The 16,284-nt window shown below is 46.1% G+C and overlaps 1 protein-coding gene across 1 annotated transcript in view; it reads left to right on the forward strand.

Moving 5' to 3' along the window:
• GALNT14 (polypeptide N-acetylgalactosaminyltransferase 14) overlaps positions 1-10,228 on the forward strand; it is a gene marked incomplete at its 5' end in the record, with an annotated part of 39,152 nt that extends 28,924 nt beyond the window's left edge. The window contains 4 exons of the mRNA XM_010135876.1: positions 938-1,021; positions 2,184-2,328; positions 9,370-9,489; positions 10,070-10,228. Coding sequence (XP_010134178.1) covers positions 938-1,021; positions 2,184-2,328; positions 9,370-9,489; positions 10,070-10,228 — 508 coding nt within the window. The remainder of the gene's footprint in view (positions 1-937; positions 1,022-2,183; positions 2,329-9,369; positions 9,490-10,069) is intronic.
• Positions 10,229-16,284: the final 6,056 nt, after the last annotated feature.

Raw genomic sequence — 16,284 nt, forward strand, 5'->3', positions numbered from 1 at the left:
TTTTGGGCCTGTCAAGGCTTTACTGGGAAGGAGCAAGTGCTTTTTATGCAGAGAGTTTCCCATCGTTCTGTGAACGGTCAGAAACGCCTCCCTGTCGGGAGGGCTGTAAGTATTTGTGTTAATCTCTCGTTTTCATATGTTTTTCCTTTCCTTAGAAAGGTTCCTTTGGACCACAGGGCATTCCAAATCCAAACCCAAATTCCTTGTGCCTACTCTTCAATCTCCAGGATAAATAAATCGAAGTCCTGGTGACTCGCCTGTTTCCACTGAATTCATATCCTCTTCCCATCCATCAGCACCGAATGAAGCAACAGTTCTGTCCTGTTAAATGTGTCAGGGTGTGGAGAAGATAGCCTATGCGAAGGGAGGCTTCGTGCTGCTCTGTAAATGCCAGCTCGTAACAGCTGCACGGGGAGAGGCTGGCCCAGGGAGGAGCTGGAGTTTGGAAAATGTCACTATACAGCATGATGCCTCAGCAGAAATTTTGCCCTGGTTAATGAAAGACAGACATAAAGGCGTGTTTGGGTGCTCTTGGAAATCAAGGCTTTTTGTAGTCCTGTAAACTAAGAGTAACTTCTAATAGCATATGTTAATTATAATTTATTAAATTAATGCTTTTTGCATACAGGAGATAGTATACATATTTTACTAATAAATAACTGTGCTTTTCGACGAACCTTTTCATCCACCAAACTCCAGGCTCCTTTTAAAATGGCAATGTGTCATCATGCCATTTTACTAAGTGAGACCTCCAGAGAGACAGAGATCAAAACGACCGCCCAAGCTCTTGCAGGAGAGGGCAGAAAATAGAGCTGCTCACGCTCTTGTGTTTGCTGTCTGTGCGTATCTGTTGGCTTTTGCCCAGCCTTCCTTTCTGATGCGTTGGATCTCACCTTCATGATTTCCATTGTATCACTGTAGTATTTTCTTTCCACAGTGTCCAGAGCAGAGTGGAGCTACGGAAGAGGTTGAAGTGCCACAGTTTCAAGTGGTACCTGGAAAATGTTTATCCTGAACTTAGGTATGAATGTGCGATTTCCTCCTCTCTTTAGCAGGCCAGCGGGATGTCCCATCCCTCCTGCCCCACAGAGCTTTCCTCTGCACCTCCCATCCCCATACCTCCCTATGCCCCAGGGATGCAGGCACCCCTTCGCTTCAGCTTCAGAGAAGGGCACAGCAAATTTTGTGCTGGCTTTAAACACAGCTTGCTCACAGTGTGACGTGGTTCATTTGTGAACCTGCTTTCTCTAAGCAGTCTTACAGACTCCACGGCTCTTTGCTGCAGGGCTGGTGAGGGGCAAAGCACCACTTATTTCTCTTACCTCTTGGGGCTTCCTCAGGTATCCTCCTGCCCATCCCGTGGGACAGGTGGTATAGGGAAATAGCCAGTTTTCCTCACAAAAGTATCCCAAGGTAGAAAATCCGCCATAGGCTCTGGTGGGTTGTGTCAGTCCTTGATGACACTTGCTTACAAAACAATCACCGAACTTCCAGTCCTTTCACACTGTTCTGTGATACTCGAGACTTCTCTATTGTGAAATCATCCACTCCAGGAATTTATGACTTGTATTCAGGTGCCTTTGCTTTGCTTAGTATGCACTTCCACAGTTACTTTTGCATGGATCCCTTTTATTCACCCAAGTTACTCCAGAAACCATTGCATCCATTCCCCTGGTTACTCTCAAGAGCCACTCTCAGAAAGGGTGCAAAAGTTTTGGGGATGCCTCTGGGGACCTGCTGGTGTGATGGCTGAGTGCAGAATCACGGTGCAAAACTGATATATAGCTGTTTCCTTGCTTTCTTGCCATGTGTAGCATTGCACAGCAGCATTCACAGGGAATGCCAGGGCTCTGTGGCAGTTTGTTACAAAGTTCCCCACTCCTGTAAGATGAAGGCTGACCTTCAGCCTGCTCACAGTCTATTCCTTGCTCCTCTGTTTGCCTTGTGCAGTGTTATTAATTTTTTCCTCTGAGAAAGGCCAGCCATCCATCCCTGAGTGCTGCTTCTGCAGCGTTCCTGTCCGTGTACTGCTCTCGGTGGTTCGCTACTGTAATAGATCTTGTCACTCTCATTTTCTGAAGGTGAAGTGGTGCGACTGCACCCTCCTTACCCCACTGAGTCTCCCTTTGAGTATTCTGTGTGCCTGGGGGACTGGGGGTGTTGTTTTCCCGCTGTTCCCACAGGATTCCTGAGGAATCACTCTATCAGACTGGGATTATCAGGCAAAGGAAGAGCTGCCTGGAGTCACACAAGTCTGAAGCCCAAGAGTTCCCTGTCCTGAGCTTAAATCCTTGCAACAGCAGCAAAGGCACAGCAGCAACAGCACAGGTAAGATGTGTTGTCTATCTCTGTGATGCTGGCTGGAGAAAAGGCTCTGGGGCAGCTTCAAAGTGATTTCTTAAGTTTGCTAAAGCTCTGTTGTAGGATTACCAGTTCTGCCAGCCCCTTTCCTAGGGCAGCATGCAGTTAAACCTTGGCAAGTCCCCCTTACCTTGGTGGAGGCCCTGGGCAGCAGCAGAGACTGGTGCAGGAGCCGCAGTACAGGGTGGACCACTTATTTCTGTGCTGGCCTGTCCTGAGCGCTTTGTGCTGCTCAGGAACGCCACGCGTTGTTCATCTACAGAGATCAGAGAAAGACAAAGAGAACTATAATTTCCTCTCATCTTTCAGCTTTATTTCTTGCAAAATGCACTGAATCACAGTGGTATTTAGAACGTCATTGTCGGCATTTTCTCAGTATTAGATTGCCCATTAAAGTAGTGAGAATTTAATGAGGATGATCTTGGTTTTTTCAGTCTCACAGAGACGAGAAAAAGCCATATGAATCGGTGTTCTCAAAAACGTATTCTGTGCAATGTCAGAGGCAGGAGCAGGCACATGTGCCTTGCAGCGGAGTCACTGGAGCAAGACCCTGAAGACAAGGCTTCAAAACCGGCCTTTGCTTCAGGCTCCCTTTTTGATTTTGTGCATGTCAGGAAGTTCCCTCACTGTTCCCATCTGTAAAACAGAGCGGATGACAATCACTCTCTTCTTCGGGATGCCGTGAAGTAATTTAGTAGGCAGTGGTGTGCTTGCTTCTACTTGACTGTACACCCTTCACCTCATGGTTACACATTCAGACCGGTTAGCTATAAAAAGCCCAGCCTGGAGACACTGCTGAAGATGCCCCTACATGGACTTCTTACACAGACAACAGAAGTGAGCTGATGAGAGCAGATCATTACGTTTTGGAGGGTCACCTCTTCCGAAGGACAAAGAGTTTTAGTGACAATTGCAACTTGCCATGAATTGGATGTTTCTAAAAAAATGTGGGAAAATCGAAATGGAAAATGTTGCTGCAAGCTAGTGTTTCAAACTGAAATAGCAATGGTCTTTCTGAAATATGGATTTGATGTGATATTTTAAAATGAGAAATGTCATGCCAGCAAGTTGGACTGTTTTGTTCCCATCAAAGACATTTTGTTTTGACATTTCTGTGGAGTAAATTTTTGGAATTTTTCATGCCACAAAGTTTTCATCTTCCCATTCTGATTCTGCAGCAGTTTGCAATAGGTCAACATTTCCCACTGGATGTCAACTCCATTTCTTGTGCTCATCCAGGACTAACTCTGCAGGGGAACAGAAAATGCACTACAAACAGATTGCTGAGTAGCTACACTCAATTGCAGGCAGGAATAGAGAAGAACACTTTCCTTTTATCTTTCTCTGTTTTACTAGGATAGTTCTCTGTTACTCGTAGCCATGGAGAATATTTTAGATGAAAGTAGGGTGTTTAAATTTTCATTGTGAATAGAAACTTATATTTTAATTACACAATTTTTACAAGACCATCTGAACTTGTGGATGATGTGGGGGTTGTAGTCACCAGGCCGTGTAGGATAGATTATGCAGGCAGTCCTAAACGCTACTTAGTTTTGTATTTGGTGTACCAGAATAGAGCAATAATCTTCACTTTTAACATAGTGAAGTCACATCTTGTTTAATCTAACGTTCAGTATTCAAAATGTAGGCTTAGCTCAGTCAGAGCTGTGCTTTCCTGGCATTCAGTAAGTAGCATGGAAATACCCTGGCTATCCAGATCCTTTATTATCAGTGTTGGTAGCATTAATTTGGTTGCTTAATTGCCCTTCTAGCTCTCTCCCTATTAGGGCCCCCAAGCCCTTTATCAACATTACATGCCTGAAGTCTTGGGACCAAGTGTAAGAAGCTGAGCTGCCATACATCACCATGGTTTGAGGAGAGGGCAACAGGAGCAGTCAGATAGCGTCAGTTGCTCTTTATTTTAGTTTTTCCTGTCTGTAGTGCAAGGGAAGGATGTTGTGAGCCCCCTGGCCACATCCGTAGTTTGGATAAATTGAGAAGAGTACTCTGACTGTGGTGAAATCAGATTTATGCCCCTAGTCTGATCTTATAAACCCTTTCTGATGGTGTCTGGTGTTAGACCTGAATTACTAAAAGGGGCACTGAGGCACAAGAATATCCCTCATCTTTTGTAGGAGAGCTCTGCCTTCTTGTCTCTGAGATCCACTTGGTCCTTTCCTCTCCAAAAGGTCTGGTAGCAGTCAAGGCAGGCTCTGTCCCCTGAGGTGACTTGCAGAGGGACCTGGCCTTGAAACAGTGACTGGCAGATATCTTCACTTAGTGCTGCTTCTCCACAGGGCACAGCGGGCTCTGCCTGCTCTCCTGCTTACCAGAGTCTTCATATTCTATGTCTTCTTGTGTCTCATTTGCTAAAAATGAATTGATTGATTTAGCTTTTCACAAAAGAAATGGATCCAAGGGAAAATAATTGATCATAGTTTTGCCCTGGTATATCTGATGAAAATGAGAGTGATTCATTTTCTTTTCAAACTTAGAGTCAGTTGATCTTTGAAATAGACATCTGACTCTGGGACTTATTTAATAAATCATTAATCATTAGCAGTTCTATGACACCTGTCATACGTCAGATAAAAAAGCAGAAGACACTTCAGCTTGGATGCTCACAGACATGGAAGCAGTAGCCACAAGATGAGTGTGAAGTTAGTCATCTCCTAGACAAGTGAGGAAATAGTGGGAAGGTTGCAGCATCTGTTACCCTGGCCTGCACCCCAGAGTATCTGGGCCTTGGAGCTGACTGGCTGCCATTGTGTTTGGGTGGCATGTCATTGACCCCTGTTGTGAAGGAAATGCAATCTGCCTGATGTGGCATCGAAGCTTACCCTAGCTGGCTCAAGGACCTCTGTGGGCTGACTAGATCTGCACTTGCTTTGGAGAACATATAGCATCTATCCAAACTAACCTGACAGTGTCCCTCCTGAGACAACTCAACCATAACAATTCTTTTTTGACCTTCCTCGCTTCAAAAGTCTGCATTCTTCTCCCCCATGGTCACATTCCTGCCCCAGCTGTAGGCTGACAGGAGCTGTGGGAACCAGGCTGAGCCAGCAGAACAGAAGGGCTGGCTAGCAGCAGTGTCACCTCTGCACCAAGGCTGCCGCGGGCACCTTTTGTACTTTGCTTTCCTCTCTCCTGAGATCTGTATAAGTGCTAGTTGCATCCCAGGGCCTTCCGATGAGTGCAGCACTTTGGTATCCTTAGGTGACCCATGTAGTCGCGTGCCGTGGGAAATCCATCCCTGTGATTTTAAAAAGATAATTGAGGGCTGAGGTTGTTCCCAGCTTCTTCAGAAACATTTTTCCCTGGCTGCTGCCCCAGCTTTAGGGTATGGGTGACCTCTTGCTTGGTAGTAGTGCATTGTACAGCTCGTAAATGTAATGCTAGGCTCCCATGGGGCTGCTCCTTGCTAGGCTGAGGGGCTTCTTTCTCTTGCTAGCCAGGCTACATCAAGCCAAAGGTCACATTTTAAAATAATTTCCTCAATTCACAGTGATGCTGAGTAATAATGACAGGTGCCTGCTCAAATGATGCTAAAGCCTTGAAAAATAGTCACAACCTCAGACAGGGATAGTGTTGGCCAAGGGTTCAGAGGAAGGGGATTGCTGGTTGTGGTGTGCAGCTGGTAGCTCTGCTCTCCCAGTCCACCCTCTTTGATGCATCACCACTTCATCTTTGTGTTTGAAAAAGCAGGAAACCTTGATCTCAGTTTCACCTCATATGTCTGTGTTTTCTTGGTGCCGGCATCAGCTCTAAACGCTGTTGACATCTCTTCAGGCCAGTCTGCAGCCCTGAAGCTACGTTGGCTCCTTGAAGATATCTCTTCTTAGGACTACCCTGGGCTGCCCCATCCGCCGCAACCTCTGGGGTGGGAAGCTCTGCAGCTGTTACTGCTGTGCAGTCCATGTGAGTGCTCAGTGTGCCACAGTTTAGCAGATAAAGTGGTTTCTCATGAGAAAAAGAAAAAAAAAGAATTTTCATCCCAACTTATACAAATAAGGGAAGTGATAGGATAAGATAAAAATTTGCATGGCCATTTGCCTGCATTTTAACTCAAAATTTTTAATGGATTCTGTGATGTTCAAGTGACTTCTCCCCTACCCCAGAATTTCTTCATTTTCTGCATAATTTTCTTTGGCTTTTATCTAGGGCTGAAAAGAGACGACATGATTAGAATTGGATAAAACATTTTCAACAGGACTGGCTTCCATAAAGAGCCATGCTGCCAAAGTAGAAGAGCCGTGTGAAAAATCTGTCAGGTTAGATACAGACAGTGGCAGGACAGCCTGGGGGCAAGAGGGGAAGATCCGATGTCAGCTGTCAAACTGATGCATCTTCTAGCTTTGAAAGCCTCACTTCTTATGATGAACAACAGCTTGGGAGAGGCGGCTACCCTGTCTATCCCATGGGACTTTGCTGAATGAGACGATGATCCTCCCTTGAGAGGATGTGAATATTGTGAAGGCTTGAACAGAGCCTGGCCTGGAAAAAAAGCGTGGAGAACCTTTGGGAAGAGCAGTCCTCCGTGAGGTGACTCAGCGAAGCAAGCAGGTTAAGACGTCAAAGCAAAAAACCCCAAGTCCTATGGCCTGAGTTAGTTAACTATGAGTTAGTTTGGGGGATTCAACATAAACACAAGTTACAAGATTAACTTGCTGCTGCTGAGGAGCCTCACTGGTGCAGCTCCAGCCCTATCCTGAGCTAAAATGACAAACAATTGGTTAAAAATGTAAAGCAGGTTTTCAAAGCAGCTTGAAGCAGTGCAGGTGCCAAGAACAGGTGTTGGAGCTTTCCCCTGTAGGGTTTGGTTCTTCACAGATGCAGGACTAATTTGGCACCTGATTTCCCAGGCTGGTGGTTTACACAGCAGCTGACATCATGCATGGTTGGGATGTCTGGACCGTGTTTGCTCTAGGATCAGGTAAACTCTGTTCCATCTAACAAAGAAGAATTAGTTGCCAGAAGGCTCTTTAGGTGCAGACTATGGGTTTGAAAATGAATGCTTGTTGTGTGCTGAAATCCTGGGCCGTTCTTGCTGAGATGCCTGTGGGCAGGCTGTTCAGAAAACCAGGTTTGGTTTCCGTTACCCGGTGGGGAGTAGCAGGCTAAGAAGCGCAGGGTGTGAGGATCACAGTGTGGAGTCCTTGCGGGTCTGGATCTGCTGTGCAAAAGTGTGTTTTCCCTTCCAGGTGGCTAAGAACCTGAATGAAGTGGGATTTATATTCCCAGGAATTTAATGCCTGTAGCCATCTGTTTTGAAGTTGAAGAGAGGAGTTAGAGCTGCTGACAGTGACAAATATCAAAGGGGTGGAAGTGTTTCCCTGCTGTAATAACTCATGCTAATGCAACCCAAAGCCTCCACCATTCAGTCAGCAGGAGCTACAGGCATCCAGGCTCTGAGGCTGGGGCAGCCATTCTTCACTTCCTCCTCCGGCACCCAGAAGGGGTTGCACCCTCCCAGGAGTGCCTTTTACCCTTCATTACTCCACACCCAGCCTAACTGCCATATGTTTGAGCACTGCCTTCTCCTCTACTACCAACAGCCCTGCTCACTTCACTCTCCCTGGAGCTCTGACTCCTCTCATCCGAGCTAACAACCATTGTGCTTCCTCTCTGCACCTTCTCTTTCACAGCAGCCTTCCAGTTCTCATATAGCCTGGACCCTGTCCAAGCATTTGCCTTGGCCCTTGGGACCTGCTGTGGAAACCCTCTTCCTCCCCAGCCTTGTTCTCTCCAGCGTGGTTATTGTGCTCTGCTGGTGAAACCAGCCTGCTGTTTGTCCTCCGGTCCTGCTCACCTGCCCTGCCGTGCCTCGGCAACCTGCTCGCCTGACTGCTATCTCAAAGCCATTTCCACAGCAGGCGCTGTTCCTGCTTTGCACCCTGGCTAGAGGCCCTCAGACACCCCTTCCCCTCCCTGCTCTTTCTGATTTTCATGTTAATGCTCGCACAACGTTACAAGCAAAACACTTGTTCCTGAAGTCACTCTCTGGGGTTATGGAAAGGCATGGTCTGTGGTTTCCTGTAAGCCAAAGCAGCTCTTGACTGCTCGAGTACACAGAGAAATAGCAGGGAGACATGCCTTGCCTGGGCAGGCTCACATCCTCAGGAGGTGCTTTTGGGTAATATGAGCAGAGGTGAATGACAGAAAATGTTCAACTGGAGTAAAAGTTGGAGTAAACTTCTGTGAAATACTCCTGGGCTAACCAGTGTATCTGTACGTGCAGGATGCTTTGTCTAGCACATTCTGAAATCATGGTCAAACTATTAGTTACTTTCCTTTTTCTTCCGAGAAGAACATCCATGAGTGAAAAAGAGGATGATCCCAGAGAGCCCATGTTGTATGGTCAGCTTTACAAGGATGAATTATCTGCCCCCCCCAAGATTACTTCTTGGGCTGAGAAGCTGATAAAGAGCAGGTGAACATGAAAAGCAGCGGGAGAAAAAAACCTGCAAGACAGCCCAGAGGAGCAGGAATAGCAGTGGTCATAGCAAACGTTTGGAGTTTGATCCCACTTCTTTGATATAAAGCAGAGCTTTACCCCTGATTTTTGTAGCATTTGGAAACAGAATCCTGGAAGTTGCAAACATTTGCTATGTATTTCTTCCTTTTTCACACTGCCAGCTGCAAAGTATTTCTGCTGCTCTTCCTCAGACAAAGAGGATTGCACATTTCTGCCTCTCTTGCTGTTTTTCCAACCGCCTGTTCCCCAACTGCAGCCCAGTTCTGGCTACGAAATCCCTTGCCTTGTGAACTATTTCCGGCAGCTTTGTAGACATTTTCTTTCGTACGTGCTGTCCCCCTATGACAGCTGGAGTTTTGAGAAGGCTAGAAACATCCTCATGACCTGTCCTGGTGCCTCTCGAGGTCCGTGAGGTTTGTGCTTGGTTTCAGAGGTGGCAGGATCCAAGCCAAAGTGTTCGCTTTCCAAGTGAAGAGTACCAAGAATCAACCCTGATCTCTCACCTCCTTTCTTTTTCTTCCCCTTTGCAGGAATGGACGTACACATACAACCACCATGTCCGCCAGCAGCAGCTGTGCTTGTCTGTGTACACCCTCTTCCCCGGTTCCCAGGTGCTGCTGTCACCTTGCAAAGAAGGTGACAACAAGCAGGTGAGCCCTCTCGTTGATCCCCGTTTTCTTCAAAGTTCCCTTTCTTTCAGCATAGTATTACCGCACATCAAATCACCCACGGGCTCTGACTTCATCTGGGAAGCGCAGTCTATCTGGGAGTGTGGACTCTGGCCTGTTCAGCCCTTTGCCTCTTAAATGAGTGTGTTGATAGGGATGTCTATTAGTGCGAGCGGTGATCTGGATACTTAACTGCAGAAGTCAAACCAAAACTGGCAATTTAGTTCACACGGGCTGCCAGTCAGCCAGCAGATGCTAGCATTTCTCTGCAGTTAATCATCGAGCCGGCATTTGAACCAGTGACCTGGGGAAGAAGCTGTTAGTAATGTATTACCTCCCTGAATTCAGGCAGAGGCTGAGCTTAAATGAGTGTGTTTCTGATGGGAGAAGTGCTCAGCGTGTGCTCTGCTCGCTGTGGGTTTGGGGACCCTGTACTTCCCAGCATCAGGCCACAAAGGCTTAGTGACTATTGTCCCCTTGATGCTGGAACAGTATAGTAAAAGCATGATGAGGAGGAAGCTTGTTCACCCCTGTTTCTCCTCTCGTGTGTCTCTCTCCTCAGCGATGGAGTAAAGTTGGTTCACGCATTGAACACATAGCTTCACGCTTCTGTTTGGACACTGAGACAATTGGGGACACGAATGAAAGTACCAAAGAGCTTGTCATCAACCCTTGTGAGAGCACAGCCATGAGTCAGCGCTGGGACATGGTGATGTCTTGACCTGCTGGAGGACTTACACAGTGGCGATGGGCACTGAGGCGTTGCTACTTGCAGCCAAGATGCACCAGATGGAGCTCAAAGGCAAAACCATTACGGGTCATTGTGTACTATGGGACAGGGGAAGAATCACTCAGATGAAAATAAGGACATGGTGCTCCAGATTGAACAACAGATGTTGTCTGCAAGACTTGCAGCTGGAATTGGCATTGGTGGTCATACATTCAAAGAGAAGGGATGGCAAAAAAACCAAACTTGAGATGTTGTAGAGGGATATGGGGGCTTCTGCGGTGGGTCCTACAGAAGTTCAGTGTGCACAGTACTGATTAATCTCTTTGAAAACAGAGGTAGAAGAGCCCTGGAGACCCAAAGGAAACTTGGACTCAGCTAAACAAGCATCTCAATAGCTTTTGGGAGTGAGGCAGGTGCGCAAGGAGGGATGTGCCGAGGGATGCTAAGAAACATTGCCTGGGATCAAGTGGAAAACACTGAATTATCTTTGCACTTTTTATTGCTGTGGATGAGTTTGTCTTCTGCAGACAGCATGAGTGGAACTGTGTTGCACGTTCGAATTTGTATCTGATCAATGGACATGTTGCATATTCAGAGGCAGGGCAGTCAGTTATGGCTGTGGGCAGGATCAGACAAGCAAATAATGGGAGAATTCTGCTCTGTGCTGACTGCGCATGGGAGTTGTTGAATCTCCAAAGTCCAAGCAAACAGAGGTTTCAGCGTGTGAGATTGAAGTATATAAATTGCTGCAAAGCTGGGAGGAAAGGCAGTAACATCATTATTTTTCCTCTCTGAAGGCCGTGGGTGAGCCTCGGTCACTGAAAACTCCTCTGTAATCTCTTACTGCTTCGGATCTGGAATAAGACATATTTTCACTTTTCTTCCATAAAAGTAATATTTTTGGTAATTGAAGGTAACTGTGTCATAATTTCTGTTTCCCAATTTCCCAACTACAGAAGAGGGCACTCCCATGAAGTGCTGTTGTTCAAGAAACGGAGGAGGTAATTAAAACTAGAGACGGCTCTGAGAAAGGGATATTACCTGGTTTTGCTTCCCAGGTGTCTTATAGCCGAAGATATGAAGTACTGAAGAAAAGGTTTGGGATTCCCCTGGTCACACCTGTGAGCAGGGAACCCTGGGTCACAAAATACCTCTCTCCCAAAGTTATTTAGCATAGGCAGACTTGGCAGAAATGATGTTTTCAGCTATTGGCGCGATAAGTCATTAACTGGAGATCATGTCAGGTGCTATCTATCACTCTGTGGGAGTGAGGTGACTGCCAAAGGAGAAGATGACCTCAGAAGGGATCTTAGGAAGAGAAGACTGGAAGGCCCTTTCCAGCCTGTCGTTCAGAGCAGCTCCCACTACAGCAACAGGTAACAGGCAGTGAATCACCAAGAGCTGGGCACGGAGCTCTTGTATAGTAACAGCTCTCAAAGAGAACTTCTGCAGTGTAACCTGAAAAAAATAACGAGTTTGTGTCTCTGAAAAAGCTAGGGTTTAATGAAAATCCTGTCCTTTGTTTACTGTGCGGCAAACTATAGGTAAAATACCATAAGCTTTGAGCCTTCAAGTGCTCTCAACATCTCTTTGTGAATAAAGTGCTGGCTTTCAGGGTTTACTGCCTCAGTTTCTCCTCTCAGTGCTGGGAGAAAGCCCTATGTGTAGATCTCCCTTGGCTTTAGAGGCAGTGTAACTCTTTGTGTACAAAAGGTCACAGAGTAGAAATGCTTTCCATGTGCTGCAGTGATTGCTAACCTCATCAAGCTCCCTTGGTGCAAGCTTCAAGGGCTTCTGTTCTGAAAGGGCTAGAGCAAGCTGTCATTTCATGGTGGGAGATGGCATTGTTTCCATGTCATCACTTTGCATGAAACAAAAGGAAGTACTTAAAATGGAATGGTCCCATTTCACAAAGAAAGGTAGTGGCCTTGGGCTCCTTCTATTTACTTGAACCAGGAAATATCACACCTACTGTTCACACTGGTGATGACAGGCAAGAGGTAGTAATTCCCTGTCTAGTGCTTACAAGGGAAAGCAGCTCCCAAGAGCTGGAAGCTTGACGTGTTCACACTTGTACTGTGCCTACACCCTGGGACTGCCCAGCTGCTGGCACTTCCATTCTGAAAATCTGAAGAGACGAACGACTTGGCATTTGTTTTGAAGTCCAGCACCTGGCAGGTACACTCTGAGCAGGACCTCGGACCTATCTAGCTTTGTTATTTTCCACTGAAGCCAAAAATATCCACTCTGCTGGCAGCCAAAGCTCTCTAAACAGGTAATTCTCTTCTTTGCATTTGCAGAAACAGCTACCTTGCTGCATGTGGGAGTAGCACCGGTCAGCTAGGTCTCCTGCAGGCCCAAAAGCTGCCAAGTACCTGACAGACCTGGGAAGCAACAGCCACTCAACAAACTGGTGATAACTGGTGATTGTGTCTTGCAACTATCGTCTGCAAGACTACAGCTTATTTCATGGTCCAGGAAATGAGATTAGCCCTACGGATGAGCAATGTTTTCAAAGAAGCCTGAGGGCATCAGCCTGACTCCTGGGAAACTTTATATAAGCAGGCAATGGACAGACAGTCCAGAGTTAGCCCCAGGTATGGCATTTAGCAAACCCTCTGCTTAGCGTCCCTGCAAAGAGACCTTGCATGGTGTCAGGGCAGAGGTTATCTGCTGCTGAAATCCCACTCGTACCTTTAGGTCTGTTTCACTTGTTAAAATTCACTGGAGACATCTGAACCTTTTTTGCTTTGTTATTTGCCTAGACCTTTATTATCATGCTGGGAACAGATACAGTGACATTGATAGGTGTATCTCGATGGGCTGCTATGCCTATACCTCTTAAGCCCTAATGTCTTTAGGTAGTAATGCTTTTTGGTTACATTTTGCACTGACTTGAAAGAATAGAAGATAAAATAGAAAATATAGTTCTAATCCTGGCTGTTGAGCTTCATGACAGCCTTTATGATCTCCAGGTAAGTCACTTCTTGTGCCTTGGGAAAATCAGGTGCAGCGCGGGAAACTCAGGGCTAGAACTACTACTGCCTTTTAAAGAGCCAACCAAGGCTATGCGAAACAAAAAAAAAGCACAAAACCACCCCCAAACCTCCAAAAAGCACCTTAGACTTCCCCTTCTTTCCTGAAGGAGATCAGTGTTCCAGTGAGAACAAATCTCTCTGGTTTTAGTTGGGCTGGGGAAGTCTGGCAGTCCCCACCTTGCTGCTTATGTGATCTCCGGGTATTTTGTGCTCATCCTCACTCTGTACCAGCACAGTACTATGAGATAACAACACATAGTGTCAATGCTTGGAACCTCAGCGTGCAACGTCCCAATGTAGTAAAGAGATGGAAACTGGGTTCAGAGATGTTTGATTACCCAGTGAAGCAATAAGGAAGTGGGGCTGGTGGATGAAGAGTGGAGAACTGTGGTTTGAGACAAGCACCAGCCCCAAATGCTAATCCCTTCTTCTGCTTCTAGGAGAGACTTGGGATAGCTTTCTTCCTTTTCCTGCCTCAGTTTCCCAAACTATTAGTGAAGTCTGGGTGTTTTGAACAGGCAGAAAGCCAAGTATTAGTTTTTGTTGCATGCAATACCAGCAGTACGAGACTGGCAATGGACTGGCAGTCTCAGGAGTTAGCTCCATGGGCTGTTATTACCTGCCTGATTAGGGTCAGGTTCAGATGGAGTTAATTTTCCTCATAGCTGCCTGTATGGTGCTGTGTTTTAGACTGGTGACCGAAACAGTGTTGATAAGACAGAACAATATTTTAGTTACTGCGGTGCTTGCACAGTCTTAAGGCCTTCTACATCTCTCACTGCTGCCCCAGAAAGTAGGCTAGGGTTGGGCAAGAAATTGGGAGGGAACACAGCCGGGACAGCAGCAAACTGACCAAAGAGATGGCTAATACCATGTAAGGTTGCACTCAGCAATAAAACTGGGGGTTATTTTCCACAATAGGTGTTGCTTAGAGACTGGCAAGGCAACAGTCTGCAGATGGTGAGTGACTGCCTTTGCACCCCTTGGTTGGGTTTTTTTCCTTTCCTTTTCCTTCACTTATTAAGCTGTCATTATCTTGACCCACAGGTTTTTCTCACTTTTGCCCTTCTGATTCTTTTCTTCCATCCTGTTTGGTGGAGAGTCAGTGACTGACTGGGTAGGGACTTAGCTGCCAGCCAGGGTCAACTCACCACACTGTCCTAAGCAAACCAGCGTCCATAGTGTAACAGACTGCTATTGTTCATGGCTTGGACTCGGATCACAACCGTGCAATAGGATCCGCACTGCTCCAATTTCAAATCTTAAAAGCTTCAGTTAAAAGCTATGGGCTGGAGTTGTTTGTAGAGTGGTAAAGGAAGCCAAAACCAAGCAGATTACACGCAAGCAGCAGGAGGAAACTGTAGCTCGTTAATGTTCTGGCTAAATTAGTTTTGAATGATCAGTCCAGCTCTGGTTTTAGTACTACATGTCTGCTTTAGATGACTGAAGATTTTAAGGAAGCTGGTATAGGTGTCCATCTTACATTGAGACTTAAAGGCTGAAATCCAGTGGAATTATTCCAGATTTATGGATGTTTTCTATATTTCCACTGTTCTGTTATTCACTGGATGTGCCTTCAGAACCTTGTAAGAATAAAAACCTGTTACAAGCTACTACCTCTCCACCTGAGTCTAATTAAGTTTCGAGCTGAGCTGCATTTTAGCTTAGAGCTGGCAAAAGCAACATGAATTTGCGGGTAAGAATGCCGCTTTTGTGGTAGAGCGGGCTGTTTTGCTTTCTCTGGTATTATTTGGCCACTAAGCGTTCCCAAGCTGGTTGTGTGTGACATACAAAAGAACACATGACTGAGTTTCAAAGTTTGGTTTTGCATAAGCACTTGTCTATCTTGTTAACTGTCTGTCACAATGAGTAATAACTCTCATTTCCCTGTGACTTACTTATGTGAAAGAAGTTTCCAGAAAAGTCATTGGTACTGTACAGGGTTAAATTCAATCGTAAAAACAACCAACCAAGGAGGAAAAAAAGGGAAAGGAGCATTGAAAGCTTGTCTATCACCTGATACATGTAATAAAGATACTGCAAAATCAGGACTGTTCCCAGGCTGAAAGGATTTGGAGTCTGCAGGTCAGTAGAAATCTGTTTAGGGTTATTTGTGAGAGAAGGGTGGAAAAAAGAGGCCTTAAGTGTGAACAAATTTACTGATTGTCAACATTATTTTTTTCCTCTACTCTCTGTGACCCAAGCTTTCTTACCTTGGGCTGAGAGCTGATTGCAGACAGAAGTGTCCCGACTAGCCTATTCCCACCACTCAAACTGCGAGTCATGGGAGGAAGCAAACTCCCATCTAAAGGTCAAGTTTATACAAGTCTTCCTAGGTTTAAAATTTCTTAGGTTTACGCATTGTGAGAGAAGGGGTTGTTTCCCCTGTAGGGCATCAGCTGTCTCTGCTGCAGCAGGGAGTCCTTTCCAGGACGCTCAGCACATGAGGCACCTTAATGCTGCAGCAGGACCCTCTGCAAACTGGCAGTGTGACCTCCTGGCTGTGGGTTGGAGCAGCTGTGCTTTGCCCGAGAGAGCTGCAAATTCAGCCCCAGTAATTCAGAGTTTACCACGGGGTCAGGTTTGTAACGCTGCGCCTGAGCAAAGTCTCCCCGGTCCTGTTTTCTGACAGAAAAGAGCGTGTCACTCTGCAGAGCTCCTGTGGTCCTTCAGAGCAGCTGTGCTTGTATCAGGTATTAAACAACACCACATGGTCCCAACTAACGTTGACCACGGAGGCACATAATGAGCTCTGTGTGTCTCTGTAGCAGATACAATGTCATGCCACCTCCGCTCAGCTTTGGACAAGTTGCCTGAGCCTATTTGAATCGAGGTCAGCATCCTGGTACGGCAGTGCTGTTCTTGCAATTGAAATGTGTTTAGATGAATCAATGTTAGAAGCACTTTGAGCAGTTTTCATTAATTCTGATCCTGCTGACAATTCCATGGGTCATCCCCATGGACATCCAGCCTTTTTTCTCTAGCAAAGATGATTGTTTTCTCTAAATG

This window comes from Buceros rhinoceros, unplaced genomic scaffold, assembly GCF_000710305.1.
Source record: "Buceros rhinoceros silvestris isolate BGI_N320 unplaced genomic scaffold, ASM71030v1 scaffold5275, whole genome shotgun sequence".
Taxonomy (NCBI): Eukaryota; Metazoa; Chordata; class Aves; order Bucerotiformes; family Bucerotidae; genus Buceros; species Buceros rhinoceros.